The 17223-nt window shown below is 31.9% G+C and overlaps 1 protein-coding gene across 4 annotated transcripts in view; it reads right to left on the bottom strand.

Annotated features, from left to right (window-relative positions):
- Positions 1 to 1053: 1053 nt before the first annotated feature.
- Positions 1054 to 17223, bottom strand: part of LOC128868041 (transcription factor E2f1) — a 66507-nt gene continuing 50337 nt past the window's right edge. For all 4 annotated transcript variants that reach the window (XM_054109775.1, XM_054109790.1, XM_054109783.1 and 1 more), the window contains exons 4-6: positions 12970 to 13192; positions 11985 to 12887; positions 1054 to 2912 (exon numbers count right to left, since the gene is read on the bottom strand). In XM_054109775.1, coding sequence (XP_053965750.1) covers positions 2800 to 2912; positions 11985 to 12887; positions 12970 to 13192 — 1239 coding nt within the window. In that variant the 3' untranslated portion in view covers positions 1054 to 2799. The remainder of the gene's footprint in view (positions 2913 to 11984; positions 12888 to 12969; positions 13193 to 17223) is intronic.

Below are 17223 nucleotides of genomic sequence, written 5' to 3'. Positions count from 1 at the left end.
TATTTTTTCATGAGTAGCTTTTTCATGGCAGAAATACACTCGGAGGTTTGCCATTACCTGCCGCGACCGCTATTAGAAAAATGTTTTTCTTAATTTTGGTGTTTCACCGAGATTCGAATCTACTAGCAATTACTAATAATAATGACTTTTCAATTGTTTGATTCCAGAATTGAAGAGAGAATTTTATTATTATTATTTACATGAGAACTAATTATAAATAATTAATCCACTAAATGAAGAGAGAATATTTGAAGTTGTGTTTTTCAACTAAATTTAAAAGCTATGGATGGATGTCTTTCATAGATAGCCAAAATGCTTTAATTTCTCCATGCATTGCATACTTTTGGGCAGAAAAACGAAAGTGATCAAAAAAGGAACAGTGAATTGTGCCAAAAACTAAAAAAAAAAGAAAAATATGTATGAGCTGAAAGCTGTATGTAGTAATTTTTGAGTTCCTTCAAAATCTGGTAATCAGATTAAACTCATCTAATAGGACTATGAATAAGTTCGTGCGGTTTTTTTTCGAAATTTGAAACTTTATTGACGTAAAATGGTTACAAATTTAATATTCAAAATATTGTCCATCGCTTACTACTACTTTAATGAAGAAGAATTCCCCGCAAAAACACATTATTTGGCACGAAATTCGACATTTTCAAGTGTGGTAAAAATATTGTTGTTTACGCTTCAAATAAAAAACTTATACTGACGTTTGTGCCTTACGACAGTAGCTCTCCAATGAATGTTTGGAAATGTGGATCGATGGAATAATAATCAAGTTACGCCATCTGTTGTAAAACCGCACGAACTTATAAATAGACCTATTAACTGTAAATGTACATATGTATGCATATTGCAAAATGTTTACTCATTAACACATAGCACAAAAACCTGTTAAAAATTGCATTTTATTTTTTTGAATTAATTTCTGGCAATAGGTTACTTTTACTCAATGCGCCTATTATTTTGTTGTTGCGTAACTTTTTGAATTTTGAAGTTTGCGGTTGCATGCCGAGCCTAAAAGAAAACAAATTTTATGAACATAAACTTAAGTTTGTTTGTTACATTTGTCGAAATGCGCTAATTTTTTTTTTTTTCTTTCAAGAAACATTTTATTTTTTTATTAAACAATTTCTGCTTTTATAAAAACACATAAATTCAACAGAAGTCCACTAATGAGTAAAATAATAAGTATGTGTGTGTATGTATATGTATTTGTGTTGAAGACACTTTTTAACTAAATTCTTTTACTGAACTAAGTGAACTGTGGTGAGCAGCAGATGACAAAAGTTCCATCAGCATTTTTCATATTATTGTACATATTTTCTTATAACAGAACATATTTATTATTAACAAGGTAGTAATTGTTTTTGTTTGTTTTTGTTTTGTTTTGTTCATTACAATTAAGCGGCATACGCGGGTAAGTGTTAATGGAATAAATGGGTGGACTGCAGTGGCTTTTCTCATTTCACTATTTCACATTAAGAAAGCGACAACGCTTGACAACTAACTAACTAAATTAGCGGCAATTGGTTTTTTTTTTTTTTTTTTTTTTTTTTGAATATAAAAAAATGAGATTGCGAGAATTTCATAAATTTCAAAAATTTCAAAAAATTCAAAATTTCCAGTGGTGCTGCTTACTGTCGCTTTACTGCTGCAAAAATAGTTTTTAAATTGCTCTTGCTAAAATATGTTAATTAATGCCGTGACAGCATTGCGTTTTGAAGTAAAATGAAATTAATTGGTGTACAAGAAAACTCAGTGGCAATTATTAGCAAATATTATGAAATCAAATACTTTTTTATAAAATTATTTTTTGCATTCATTTTGTTTTCGTGGTTATTTTTGCTGTTGCCAATCGGTTTGTTTTATAATTTTTCATGCTGTCGGCAAATCTATACATTTAATTTTTGTTTGCTATTCAAAAATCAGTTAAATCTTATACTTTTTATAATTTCTATTTTTTTTTTATTTTTTTTTATTTTAAATTTTCTCATTTTTTTATTTAAAACATTTCTACACTCCTGCCTTCTCTCGCTAATTACAAAATTTTGGTTTTGCGGGGCTTAAAAAGTAGCTTTAATGCTGCTGCTGTTGCTTCTCTTCGTTTGTATTTGTTTTATGCTATTTTTTTATTATTAATAATTACATTTACTAATATCTATTTGAATTGTTGTATACATATGTATATATGCATGTACATACGTACGCCCACATGTATATAAAGGATTATTCACTTTAAATAAGAATGAACTGTATGTATGGGTGTGTGTGTGTGTGTGTGTAGATGCGCCGCACTACTTTCCCTCAAACCTACTAAAACCTTTTGCGTTTGCTTTCAAACACTAATTTATTTTTTATTTTGAAGTATTTATATTTTGAAGTTGTTGGAGAGCTTCGGCTTGTGTGTTTTATTACCGCTTCTTTTCGTATGTATGTATTAACAATTATTAATATCTATTGTATGTTTATATATATATGTGTATATATAAAGTATATATATGTATTTATATAAAGAATATATTTATAAATTTAAATTAGTATTAATAATTAATATTAATAATAATTTTAATAATAATATTACTTCGTTCTCCATTCAGTAGCGTACAGAAGTTTTTAATTTATTTAAATTTTTTGCATTTTTTTGCTTTTATTGGTGGTTGTGATTATTTCTACACATATACATTGAATATATTATTTTACTTGCTTAAACAACTATTTTCTTTGTTTTTGTTTGTTTTTTTATTTATATTTACTTTTTAAATTTCTTCTTTTTTATTTCTATTTGTATTTAAAATTTTAGGTAAAGTCATTAAACAACTCGATAAGACCCTCGGTTTGATCCAGTGAGAAGTTGTAGTCGACATCGAGCGGTGGTTCGATGGGTAGGAACGGTGGCAGATCATCAAAGTCTATTGTGTGGGCGTGGTGTGATGATGGCAGAGTCGCGGCAGAAATCAGGCAGTTGGATGAAATGAAAATACGAGAAGAGAAACGTGTAAGAAATTGATAAATCAGAGAATACTACAATGTAGAAAATTATAAAATATTGTACAAAAAATATGCGATACAATTTGCAAGTAATAGATGTTAGATAGTTAGTTAGGTTATGTCGATCGGGTTAAAATCAACGGTACACTTAACATTAAAATCCGTTTAAAGTTTTTTAAAACTTTGTTAATTTATTTACTTATTTATTTATTGAATAGTCTAAAAATGCAGTATTTCTTACAGATTAACGCTAAATAATTCAATCAAAAATAAAATAAACTTATAATTTATTAGTTTCATTGTTGTGCAGTCGAGTGCGAAATGAAAAACCGTACTTTAAGTGCTGTAAGAAATTCACTAATGGCCTCTGGTGACGGTCAAGCATTGTTTGACAAGAACTTTATATGTGTGCGTGTCGGGTGCTTGACGCTAATATCTAAAATTTTTGATTTTTACCGACAACAAGTATGTGTGACAGGACGCCACCCGACTGCACTAACACATATAAAGCTCAGTCAAGCATGCTGTATCGTCACCAGAGGCCATAAAATCTGTAAATTTATGCAACTATTGATTACAAATTCTTTACAATTCATAGATCAAGAATTTAAGTCTTACACTTGTGCTTAACTTAACACCCGATCACTAGTCAGAATCCAACATGGTGAAAAGATTTTTAGAGGTGTACTGCCTCTAAGTAGGTGTACTACCTCTACCTAAAGGTGCAGACCTTTATTCGGCTCTGAGCGAATTTGAAAGATATGCCGACGTCATTCGTTTTGGGGTTCACTCAGCTAAAGCTAAATTCTATGAAACCCAAAACGAATGACGTCGGCATATCTGTCGAATTCACTAAGCTAAAGCTAAATTTTGTAAAACCCAATATGAATGACGTCGAATCCAAGGTTTCCCTCAAACAAAATTTTTTTTTCACCATACCTAACGAGCAAACTTGGTGTCTATCATCCGTGAGAATCCAATACGATCTTTTAAGAAAAAATAAAAAATGTCCGTGCTTCCATTTGCGCACGTGCTTGACAATTGAATTAGTTGAACAGTTACAGAAATGAATCGTGTGAGAGCGTAACAGTTTTGACAACGAAGGGGAATATATGTGTCGGTAGAGCGAAGAACGGCAGTGCTACATCAAGGTGGATAAAAGGCGGCGCAACAATTGTAATGAATGAAAGAAAATTTAACATTTCTTATGATTTACAGAGAAAGAATATTACATAGATAGTACTAAGAATTTAGTTCAATAATTCATTTAGTAAGAATTTGAAGTGGTTCGTTGTTGAAGAAAAATCTAGGCCAATATGATTTGAAATCGAATTAAATTCTCTCAAAATTTTAGAAATCGGAGCATTGGAAGCATTACTAGAAAATATCATGATTCCGTAAGTTTCGATGAGTAATGTTGAAATAAATGTTTTCGAGTAGCTTTGGGGAGTCCACTTATGCCCCACTTATCAAATTGAAAAGTTAAGTGAGGGAGAATAATCGTCCTTCTAATATCTAGCGTTTTTAGATTAATGAGTAAGCACCGAATTTTATAGGATGGAATTGCATCAGTGAAACTCAAAGAACGCAAAGCATAGCGCACAACTTTCCGGACACATTCAAGCTGAATTGACGGCCTTGAAATCCACTGGCGAATCGCTCTTGCGAACCAAGGTTACTTTGAGGCAATTGCGGATTAAATTTCCCTATCGTTGAAAAAACAGGGTCTATGAATAGTCTCTCACTATTTCCTTGCGGAAAAATGTTTGAGGGCAAGATTTGATGGTTTGCGCGCTAGCAGGGGCGACTACGCTACCTGGGCCATATTGTGTGAGTGAATACAAAAGTTTCACCCGTATGATTTTTCGATGCTGTTGAATTCTAAATACAACTCTGAAAACCAATCCTGCTCTCTTATACGAACAATTGTACTTCACTTACATGGAACTTTGTACTTTAGATAGTAGGCGATGCCAAAAATGTAAAACCGACTTAGAATAAAAAACGTGAATTACATCGACACGATTTTTTCTTTCTCTGCGCGGAAATACTGCTTCAAATGGTTATGGGCCCAGCACGCTTCCACTGGTGGTGGCAGCGAAATAGGAAAGCCGTCTTCTACGTTTGAAAAACCAAGTAGAGGAGTATTGAGATTGGCCAAAATAGCTTCTTCGGTTATAAAGTCAACAAAGAAGAAGAAGAAGAATCATGTTTTTAAATATGACTAAAAAATTTCACACTGAAATTTAAAAGAAAGTGGCAATCTACCAAACATTAAAGCTGATAAATTTACCCTTTTAATATTAGAAATATTATTAAAAATTAGTATGAAAATTGATATGTATGTTCTAGTAAAAAATCATCTGCCATTCAAGGCGGCATACAATTCAAGCTGCCTCCATTTTGTGTGAAAACATCAACATGCTGACCACAATTTGGAGAAGCTCGGCCAAACACCTAACAAAGGATATAACTAGCATATTAAAAATGAGTATATATGTACAGCTGTGTTCAATATAATAGAAGCGCGACGAATTAACTAGTTTTAACTTTTTTTGTATTTAATTTTATTTTTTTTTTAAGTATTCCGCATTCTACAATAAAAATTTGCGCAAAATTCACAAAAATTTAACAAATCTAGTAAAATGCCATCAGACTTATTAAATTTAATAAACATTTCATCAGACTTAGTCAATTTTGTTAATTTTGTTTTATATTTTTTATGCAGAACTTTTAGAAAAATTTTAGGTATGCAGTTATAGCACATGCAATTCTAGTATAATAAAGTACAAGTTTGAAGTCGCTAAAAAATCGCGTTGATTTTTGAAAATTTTTTTGCGTACGATGTGAAAGCTCATATTCGGAAGTCTTTTATATGGAAGAAAAAGGTCAACATGTCAGCGAAAATAAATTGTCAAAAATCAACGAAAATTTTGAGCCACTTGAAACTCTCACTTTGTTATACTAATATTGAATGCACCATAAAACTGCATACTCAGAAGTTCTCTAAAAATGCCGAATAAAAAGCTGGAAATTTTTGCGAATTTTTGTTTTTTTTAATTTGCTAATTTTTTTATAAATTTTGTACAAAGCTTGAAACTCTGAGTTATACGGATTTTGTTGCAGAATGCACAATACTTTTACAAAAATTTAAATACAAAAATAAAAAAATTAGAAAAAAAAGGTTAAAATAATTTAAATTTGTTAACTCATTGCGCTACTATTATTTTCAACACAGGTGTATGCATGTAAGAATAACGCAAAATAATTTCGGCGTTGGTGTTGAAACATTGTGGTTTTTTATTCTAGCACACATATGCATGTTTTATTTATTTTTGTATGTGCGTGCATGAGCAAGGAGTTATGCTTAGTGGTAGTAGTTGTAGTTGTAGTAGTAATAGTAGTAGTAGTAGAATTGGATTTGTTTTGAAATTCACGCCAGAGCTGAATCTCATGGTGCTACAAAATTTCAATTACAATACGTTCACCTTTTCATGGTATGCAATGCAGAACCACGAGAATTCAGTTCCAAAATGAATTTTTAAATTTTCGTACTTTTCTGATCTTTTCGAATTTTTTCAAATTTTTGTTTGATTTTTGAATTGCTTTATTTTGATGATTGATTTATTATTAATTCTGCGGTTTCGTTATATTACGATATTACTGTTTTTCATTTATACTACAGCTGTTGTTGCGTTTTTTAATTTTTAATTGGCACTTACAAATTCTTATTTTCTTCAACAATTTGCAAAATTTTTTTCTTTTTGTCGCACGGTTCTTAGTGAGTTCATAAATATGTATATTTTTGATAACTAAATGTCAAAAAATCTAAAATTAAGAATTATGCATTAGAATATTTGTTCGCAATTAAATAAAGGCACGAAAATAGTCCCTGTTTTTATTAAAAGTGATTTCGAGAGTTGCTACTCAAATTATTTTGAAGAGACTAATTGTAGAAAGTGATGCTAAATTATTTAAGGATCAATAGAAGAAATAAAATTATAATTCTTGGTTTATGGAAGGTGTAAAAATAATCTGGCGATTAAGGTTTTGCCGTAGCATGAAATATATTTTTACAGAAAAAAATAGTGCTGCGTTTATAATTTTCAAAAAACGAGGTGTAGAGAAGAAATCCTGACGAAGAAAATAATAATAGTTAGGGCAAGTATTATATTGAGTAATGAATTGAGCCAGTTTTGGATTTAAAAAATTAGAAAAAAAAATTTATTTCTGAAACCAAGAATTATTCCGCTTGCTTTTTTTAAAGCCTTAGTTTATATTTATAAAAGGGAACATTAGAAGAAATAAAGTAAGTTAACTTTTCGGTTCTTATGATTACTAAAGAAGTAAAACATTTTCAAAAATATTCCATTCAAATATTAAATAAAAAAATTTGTACCGAGTTCTCGGTTTTTATGATCTCAAAAGAAATAAAATATTTCTAAATATACTAATTAAATAAGTATAAAAAAAATATTACTAAAATTAATGAAATAATTTAATTTAATTTAAACGCAAATCGTAAAGTTTACAGTTTTTAACAATAAATTAAGGAAATAAGTAATCAACTAAAAGCAAATATAAATCTAAATTTTTTCTACTTGAATTTTTTTTAACAAAAATCGTAATTTATGTTTTTTTTTCATAAAAAATCAGATTTGGAACTGAGTTCTCGTTTAGTCTTGGTTTGTAGAGAAATAAAAATAATTAAAGCCGATATTCCTGGCAGCTAGTGAGTAATTAATTATAATTTTAAGTAATCTAAGTAAAAAAAAAAATAAAATAAAAAATAAGAAAAAAATAATAATGAAATAAGAAAAATTAAAAAAATTATCAAATAAGAAAAAAACAAAAATAAAAAAAAACAAATAAAAAATTAGGAAAATCAACATATATATGGGGCTTAATTAATTATAATTTTAATCTAAATTAAAAAAAAAAATTAAAAAAATAATAATAAAATAAGAAAAATTAAAAAAATTATTAAATAAAAAATTACAAAAAAAAAATAAATAATAAGAAAAATTAAAAAAATCAAGATATATACATACATACAACATATGTATTGTACACACATAAGATGCCTCATTTGCTATATACATTTTCTTCCATATAAAATATGCCGTGGATTTGCTATATGGAAAATATGCGCAACACCGTCAAAAAAGAAAATTATAAAAAATTATAAATTAAAAACTATAAAAAGTTTGAAATTTTGATGAAAATTTTCCTATTTTTTTAATTTTTGGCCAAAGTTTGAAATTTGGACTTTCATAGTTTTTTGTTAAACAATGAGCTATGCATTTTTATAAAAAAAAAAATAATGAACAACAAACACAAAAGAAAAATAGGTAAAAATGGGCAAAATGAAATTTTTTTGATGATTTTTTGTTAGGTAATGAGATATGCATTTTTATAAAAAAAAATAATGTACATTAAACAGAAAAGAAAAATAATCTAAACTGATCAAAATGATATTTTTTATATGGTTTTTTGTTAAACAATGAGATATGCATTTTTATAAAAAAACAAAAAATACTGAACATTAAACACAAAAGAAAAATAGTCAAAACTAGTCAAATAATTGTGAATAAACATTTTTTTAATAACAATTTTTTTCGCGGGCTGCATATTTTTTTGTTCTTTAATTTTAATTAAAATAATAAAATAATATACATATATAAAAATAACAGAAAATCCGTCGTGTTCGATATTATATTTTATACAAATAGCAAATTATTTTTCATTAAATTTGAATTGATTGTAATGGACCGAAATCTGACTTGATTAAAAAGAGTTTAAGAAAAAAAAATCTCACAATATTCGCAGAGTTTTGCCTATTTTTGAATGTACCATGAAATTATTTCTCTTTTTACCACGTCCGTCCATCACCTCCTTTTTGCCAATTTCCTTGACGACACCGGGCTTTCAAGCGCGCCTAATTTTCTTCAACCAATGGACTCTTTAGTTGATATATTTTTTATAAGTCACTTCAGTTTCTTTCCGATTTATTTAACTCTAAAGTTTTATGAATAACGCGTCCAACATCGTGGAAATACCCATATGTATGTGTATGTATGCATGTGTGTATATACATTTTTTTAAATTTGGTAGTTCTCAAACAAATTTAGTTATAAATTTAAGCACTTTTTTGTTTAAATTTTGAAGCCAAATTTGTTGCTTCTAATAAAAAAAAGGCAAAAACTTGAAATTATATATTTTTTTTTATTATAAAGTCGAGAAGTTGTAAACTTTAAATGCATTTTTTTGGTAGTGAGGAACTTAGATTTCGGACTGAGCTCCTGCTTTCATGTTTGGTTAGGTTAAAAATTTTATTATTATTCATTTCTGACTTTAACACAAATTGTGAAGTTTTTAAAAAGTAAAACCTAAAATATTATATATTAAAATTTTTATTTAAATTTAAATTTGAGAATTATTGCAGATGCCTCTTTTGACACAAAATTGTACTTTTAATTATGAATTGATTTAATTTTTACACATTTTAAGTGTTAAGATTTTAAGTTTTCAATAAAAAACAAAACATTCAAACTAAAAAAATATTAAATGTTTTGGTTGGGTTGCTTGAAAATTATTCCACGTCCTTTTCTTTTAAGTTGGGTAAGCTGTGAGTTGTATTGGATTCATATAAATTCATATAATATTTTGGGCTGAGTTGTCGTTTTGTATGGTTTCAAAATTTAGTAGATATATTTAAAAAATAAAAAAATCCAAAATAAAAAAATAATTAGAATGCAGTAATTTCATATAAAATTTAACACTCATTAGTAGTCACTGAGAAATATGAAGCGAACGCCGTAGCCGAATGGATTGGTGCGTGACTAATATTCGGGAGTGCGTAGGTTCGAATATCGGTCATGAAACAGAAAAAGTTGTTTCTAATCGCGGCCGCGTCTCGACAGGCAATGGCAAGCCTTCCAGTGTATTTCTGTCCCGAAAAAAGCTCCTCATAAGAAACCATTTGCCATGCGGAGTTGGTTTAAAACTGTAGATTTCTCCATTTGTGGAATAATATCACGACGTACGTCACAAACAGGTAACAGAAGTGTACCGCCAATTTTATTTCTTATTTATTTTCTTTATTGGAGCGCGAAAAGGTCAAAATAATGATTGCTATCACTCCAAATAATTTTTTTTATTTACTTAAGGGGTTAGAGGTAGTCAGAATTTTCAAAAAATTAGATTTTTTGTTTTTGGTTTTTCTTAATATCTTAAAAATATTGTGTGAAAATTTGAAGTGAATCCGACAAATACTTTTCGAGTTATTCACCAATTAACAAAAGGTGCTCGGGCGCTTCGGAGCGTTCGAGAGCAAGTAGCAAGCAGCAGCTGAAAAATTCGAAGGACTTTTTTTTCAAAAATTTCGATTTTTTCCTCGAAAATCTGAAAAATATTTCCTGAGGCCATACCGTTAATTGTGAGCAAAAAAAGCTTTGATCAGGCACAAGATTATCTATTAAAAAACGAATTTCTCTTGTCCGATTAATTTTAGATGAATCTCCAAGGGCTTGTGATGATCACCGCAAGGAACTTCTGGAGAAACGGGCTCCTCCACACAAACAGCGATAACTTTTACAATTATTATTATTATTATTATTTTTTAATTTTGCCAAAGTCAAGTCGAAACATGATGTATTAATGCTATGTTTTTATTTTTGTAAAATAAAGCAATTGACTAGCTAAAAAAATTTTTTTTGAAAATCATAATTTTTTCTGGCCTCTAACTACCCCTAACCCCTTAACAAGTTATTCGAAAACCAAATTGGATGATTGATTTTGCGCCACCCATTACATTGAGAAATAAATACAAAAAATAAATATGAATTTTTCACACAAAATAAGGCGATGTTGTTATTAAATTAACACAGGGGGCTGGCTGAATGTGAGTTAATTTTTTTGTTTTAAATGTATGTAGTTATATATGTATGCGTGTATGTATGTATGTATGTAAGCACACGTATAGTGCGAGTATTAAAGTTGCATGTGCAATTGAAAAGTTGCGTGAATATGTTTGTTACGTTACTATGCATTTATGCGTCGCTTAAAGTGCAGTTATCCAGTACAGCGTAGCACGAAATTTTATTAAATTTTTTTACTTTTTGTTTTTCATTTTAATTTTTATGATTTCAAGTTAATCAATTTTATTGCTTTTTTTTGATTTTTGTTTTTGTTCTTTTTTTGCTTTCAATTATTGCAATTCATTCAGTTCAATCGATCGTTTTATCAAATTTCAGGCTCGTTGTTGAATTTTGAAAAAGCGCTCAGCAAGAACTCAGACTGTGATGCGAAATGAATTTTTGTTGAAAAACGCAAATCACAGCCAGAGCTCCCGACAAGAGTTTTTCCCGTTGATGATGAATGACGTTGATTAAATGCGTGTAGAGTGAGCCACAATGAAGAGAGAGAGAGAGAGAGAAAGAAGAGAAGAGAAGAGAAGGTGTGAGTCTAGTGGAGTGAGCGCAAAAAAAAAGCGTCAGCAACTCCAACCATTTCCACAATTCCCACAATTTCGATAGTTTTTGATTAGTTTATAATGGCTGTACATACATATTATATGTATGTATGCAGTTATCAACTTTTGAGTGTTTTTGGTTTTTATTTATAGTAGAAAGCGTGATAAACAGGAACATGAATGATAGGAAGGGAAAATGAAAGCATGCTTTTTCTACAATAATACAAAAGTTTCCTTCCTTCAATAAGCGGCACTCCTCCAACTTAGCAGTAAAATATTTTAAAACGTAGTTTTAAATGAAATAAATCAAATGATGCAAATAGTCAAAGCCATCAACGCATAATTTGCGAAATTTCGCAAAATAAAGTTCGAACAAGAGTTAGAGTATTTGACTTAAAACAAAAAAAAAAAAACAAAATCGGAAAAAAATTAAGCTTCTACTACCGAGCAATTGTACCCAATCTACTACTACTACTAATTTGGAAAATAAAGCGTATTAAAACATTGGAGATTTGCTTACAGTTCTGCACGCCTGGCAATGGGCCCGGACTCAGGAGGTTCAGCGAATTCGAAATCAGCGCGTTTCGTATGCCTGTGCTACCGCCATGCGAACCGATCATGTCTGCTATGTGCGAGTCCATGCGTGCCATGCCGCCACTCTCGCTGGTGGATGGTCGGCTGCCACCGCCGCCAAACATTGAGGGTGTGTGCGTTATTGGCATTGATGACAACGCCGCTGAGGTCGAAGTACCGGCAGCAGCAGCTGCGGCACTATCACTTCGTCTACTATTCGCTGCAGCACCTGTAGATGATGACGATGTTGTTGCCGACGACGATGGTGTGACCGTGACCGTCGCTTCCGTCGCTGCTGCTGATGCCTCAACTGCTGCTTTATGCTCTTCCATTGCACTATTCACCATGGATACATCGTTTTTAAGACCTGACTTCCTATTGTTACTACAACTATTAAGCGTATGGTTTGTTGAATCACTACTCTGTTGCTGCCGCTGACTACCGCCGCTACCGCCATACGCAGCGCCCAGTTTACGCCTGCCGAACATCTCACAATCGAAATCTTGCTCGTAAATGCGTTCGGCTTCCGCTTGCGTCAGCACTGGTCGCGTTATGGTTGGCTGTATGTTGTAGTTGTTGCCATCGTGTGCACCAGTATTGCTGCTGGACTGTTGCTGTCGCTGTTGTTGTTGTGTGTGGTAGCTGCCAACGATATCACAATTATAATCGGTTGCTCCACCGACACCATTGCCATCAGCCGAGCCAGCAGCAGTTTGACGTGCGGCATCCTCAATTGATTTGCTGAGATTTCGTTGTGCGGAACGTGCGAGGGGTGCGGCACTACCGGGATATGTATTGCCGCTCGTGGACGTCGTTGACGATGCTTTTGACGATGAAAGTGGGGGTAAACCTGCATGCAAGAGTTTTTAGAATTAAATACAAAAACAACAAGAATAATAAGGGTAATTATACAATTGGAAATTAGTACTCACCTAGGCGCATACGTTTGTCGTCATCAAGACTAGGTGTCAATCGACTGATATCGTCGAACAGTGGATCGTTGAATTGATGCGGCTGCTGACGGTACGGCGGGGCGGCGGGTGAAGAGAATGTTGGCGAATTTTCGGGTGAATTGTCGTGACAGAGGAATACGTTAATTTCGCCATTGTTCTCGGCCTTAACGTAGATCTCACGTGGACAAAGTGTGTCAGGTAGCTGCAAGTATCGAAAAGAAATAGAAAGGAAATTACTAAAATATAGAAAATTAAGCACAGTAATAACAGTACAATTGACTATAGACTTCAATTAAAAACTTTACTTAAATTTTTAGTATTACTTTTTTTTGGTTTTTAGTAGGCACCAACTTCCAGTGATTTACTTCACACACCACAGTTCGCACCAAAATGATGAGTACGAAAATAGCCGGCGACTATTTCAGGTCTACACGCGCGAATTTTTGTGCGCCGCTAACGATTGTCTGAATGCCGACGATTGCTGCTGCTGCTTCTCGTCGTTATTTTGACTGTCTGGCTTGGCACACACTGTACATACATACATCACATATCTACATGTGTTTAGATACATTCCTTGATGCGTATACTTAGTATGCGCGAATAAAAGGCCGACGGCCGAATCGACGTTCTATATTCGACGACAAGTGCCGAGTAGCCAAACAGTGGCGTAGTTGGATTAATTTTGCTAAGAAAAGGCGTAGGAAACCAAATGAAAATGAATAAAGACAAAAAGCGCGTCATTCCTTTTTGACTTTCTATTTGAAGGATCTCAATTAAGCTTCGAGTGCCGCTAGAAACCACTAGAAAAGGTGAGCCAATCTGAAAAATTGGGATTTGCATTAAGCTAAAATTGTCCCTTTGGCAGCGTTCCTCAACAGATGATAATTTTTTTAACATAAAATGATTGTCATTTCATGATTTTTATTGGAGTGAATTTTTTCTAAAATAAACGAACAAATACTGCACCTCTAAAGTAGAAAAGTTTAATCTGCGGACCAGAGGACGTGAAAAACGTTTGAGTTGAATGAGTTTGGAAAGTAGAACTTTAGAATTCGCTTGGACGCTCAATACAATTATATATAGAAGATTCATTAGCCTTAGAGATATCGAAGAATACACAAGTCAAACGAACGAAACCGTGTTTGGCCGAACTACTCCTCCTATTTGGGGCGAGCGTCGTGATGTTGTGCCACAAATGGAGGGACCTACAGTTTCAATCCGACTCCAAACGCCAGATATTTTTTATGAGGGGCTTTTTCATGGCAGAAATAGACTCGGAGGTTTGCCATTGCCTGCTGAAGGGCGACCACTATTAGAAAAATGATTTTGGTGCTTCACCGAGATTCGAACCTACGTTCTCTCTGAATTCCTAATGGTGTAGTCACGCACCAACCCATTCGGTTACGGCGGCTGCCGCGCATGCCGAGAATGCTAACAACAATTTTTAAAGCAACAACAAGACGAGTTTTGGAATTTGTGTAACGAGAACGGCGAAGAATTTTTTAAGCGCATTGTTGCCTGAAACACAACTATGTTAGGCTTTATTAGGCGTATGAGTCAAAGCAGGAGTCTATGCAGTGGCATAAAAAAGGCACAGAGCCATCTAAGAAGTTCATAGTGCCACTGCTGACTGGAAAGATTATTGTGGATCTTTTTTTTTTAATTCAATAGCCAGATTATCAATCGATAATAAAGAAAACGGGAATTTGACATTGAAGTATCATTATCATCAGTATCATCCATTCTTAGAGTTCTAAGTTGGAGCATTGGGCCATATTGAAGCATACATTATTCATATTATACAAGGTGGCACAAAATTAATCACCTTATCGGAATATTTATAATTTTTACAAATGGCGTCGTACGTCAATCATATTTTACACTTGTCAACTAGACAGCTCCAGTATACAAACAGACAAGCAATGGAGCGCGTAAAGGTCAATATAGTGTTTAATTTTAACTCAAAATAATTTTTTTTTCGTAAAAAAGTTATTACAAAAAATTGAATTTGAATTAATTTATATTTTTTTGCCGTCCACGAACGGCAGTTGGTTTTTATGAGCACAGTTGGTTTTTATTGGACAGAAATGCACTCAGAGTTCCCCATTGACTGCCTACCGGTAATTTCCGAAAAACTCTTTCTTCTAAACACAATTGGCTCTCATGGCATTGTTTTCTTGTAATCTTCCCCCGTTTTCTGTAGCACTTGAACGCCTAAGCCACTGCCACAGCGATATATACATACATATCGACAACAGTCAACCTCAGCCCATTGTCTTGGACATAGTAAATGAAAAATTTTCCTTTTGACCATTTGCCCAATGATGTGCTGCCAAATTGACAAATAAACGTTTGTGATGTACGAGTATAACAAAAACAAAAAAAAAAAAATATACAGAAATTGATGATTTGTTTTTTAAACCACTTATATGAATTTACAATTTTTTGCGCATGAAACAAAAAAAAAAAACAAAAAATTGATTTTATGTGAAATATTTAGGGGTTTATTTAGCTTGTTTTTAATAGATTGCAAAATTTTAGCTTTGTACTTTTGAAATCGAAATATAGTCTCAACACCAAATAATTTAGTGTATTACAGCTAAAAAGTGCTAACTCGAAATAGGTTCTTTTATAAAAAAATCGACACACATATATGTACGAATATGTATGTGTATATGCTTAGATATCTCCACATTGGCACTAGTGCGTTGTATTGTATATTTTTAGAAATGATATGTCGTATTTGCGCTAAGGCGACTAACTCTCGCCTGCCGCTGCGACGTCGCGTTCCCATTGTTATTATTTCATTTTATTTGCGGTGAGGTATTGCTTTCGGCCGCCAACAAAGCTGCATCAAATCGTGCCCACACGAGTTTCTCGCCACGCGGCAACAACAAGCAATTCAAGCAGTTGCTCAAGGCACTGGATGACTGACTGAATGTTTTGAGATTTGCAATTATGTGCTATCTAGTGTGAGTCTGTGTGTGTGTGTGTGTGTGTGTGTGTGTTTGTAGAAGTGCGTTTTTGTGGGTGGTAATACGTCTCAATCAAGCAAATCTTACGATCAAATAATAAAATTCAATGTGAATTTTCACTTTTCCTAAACCATTTGAAACAATTGTATAAATTTCTAAACACAATCACTCACAATTGTCGCCCTCCATATACACATACAAACATACATCAGCAGTAGCTCAGCAACGAATTCGAGATAAATTCAATTTAATGCTTTTTTCAGCATTCTTTTAATATTAAAAATACTATAAATAGCCTTAGCGCTTCGGTGCACGGAATGCAGACAGCAATGTTGTGCGGCAAATGTGTTGTTGGTTTGACTTTTAATCAAACAAACAAACAAATAGAATTAACAGCAACATGAAATGAAGGCGAAAATACGAGGAAGTTTGTGAAATTACTCATATTACAAATTAAATACCATTAAAATTTTGTATTATTTTATAAAAAAATTCTGTACATATATAAAATTTTAGACTTTATACACAATAAATTTAATTAATTTTGTTTCTAAATTGAATTATCCGCATTGATTTCTTGAGAATTTTTTGTATCATGAATAGATACTTAAAATTTGGTAATTTTGGTCTCACTGGGCGTATGAGTTACTAATTCAGTTTCAGACTCACTGGTCATACATACGTGCATGCATACATACATATATATATATTTAATATTTTTAGTAATATTTATTTTTAAGCATTCATCCAACGACACAAATTATATGCAAATATATGTCATTTGAAATTATTTATAAATCCACAAAAATATGAACGATTTTATTTACAACTGGTTGGATCTACTGGGCGTATGAGTAACTAGTCGTCAGAAAACTACTGCAAAGGCACCGCTGCAAAGGCACATTTGGGAATAAATTGTAGTATTTTTGATGAAAATGCATACACGATAAACCCCTAATAGTAAGGGATAAACAACGACCAAGCGATTATCGATTGTCAACTATCGATGGTATTGCGAGTATGCAAGTCGTTTAATTATTCACTGAATGGTAGTTTGACGCTCATTTTTCTATAATTTCTAAGTATATTCGTATGAAAAATATTATTATGATTATAATTTATTTAAAACAGTAAATAAATTACAAATTTAAACTTTAATTTCGAGCACTAGCAACTGAAGGCTTGACAACTATAATAAAATTCAACATGTGGCAATTACAAATCAAAAGTTGTAAGCATACATTTTGAGGCCTACAAT

Source organism: Anastrepha ludens, chromosome 2 (assembly GCF_028408465.1).
Source record: "Anastrepha ludens isolate Willacy chromosome 2, idAnaLude1.1, whole genome shotgun sequence".
Lineage (NCBI taxonomy): Eukaryota > Metazoa > Arthropoda > Insecta > Diptera > Tephritidae > Anastrepha > Anastrepha ludens.
The sequence above is the reverse complement of the archived record's forward strand: the minus strand, read 5'-3'. Positions and strand labels throughout refer to the sequence as shown.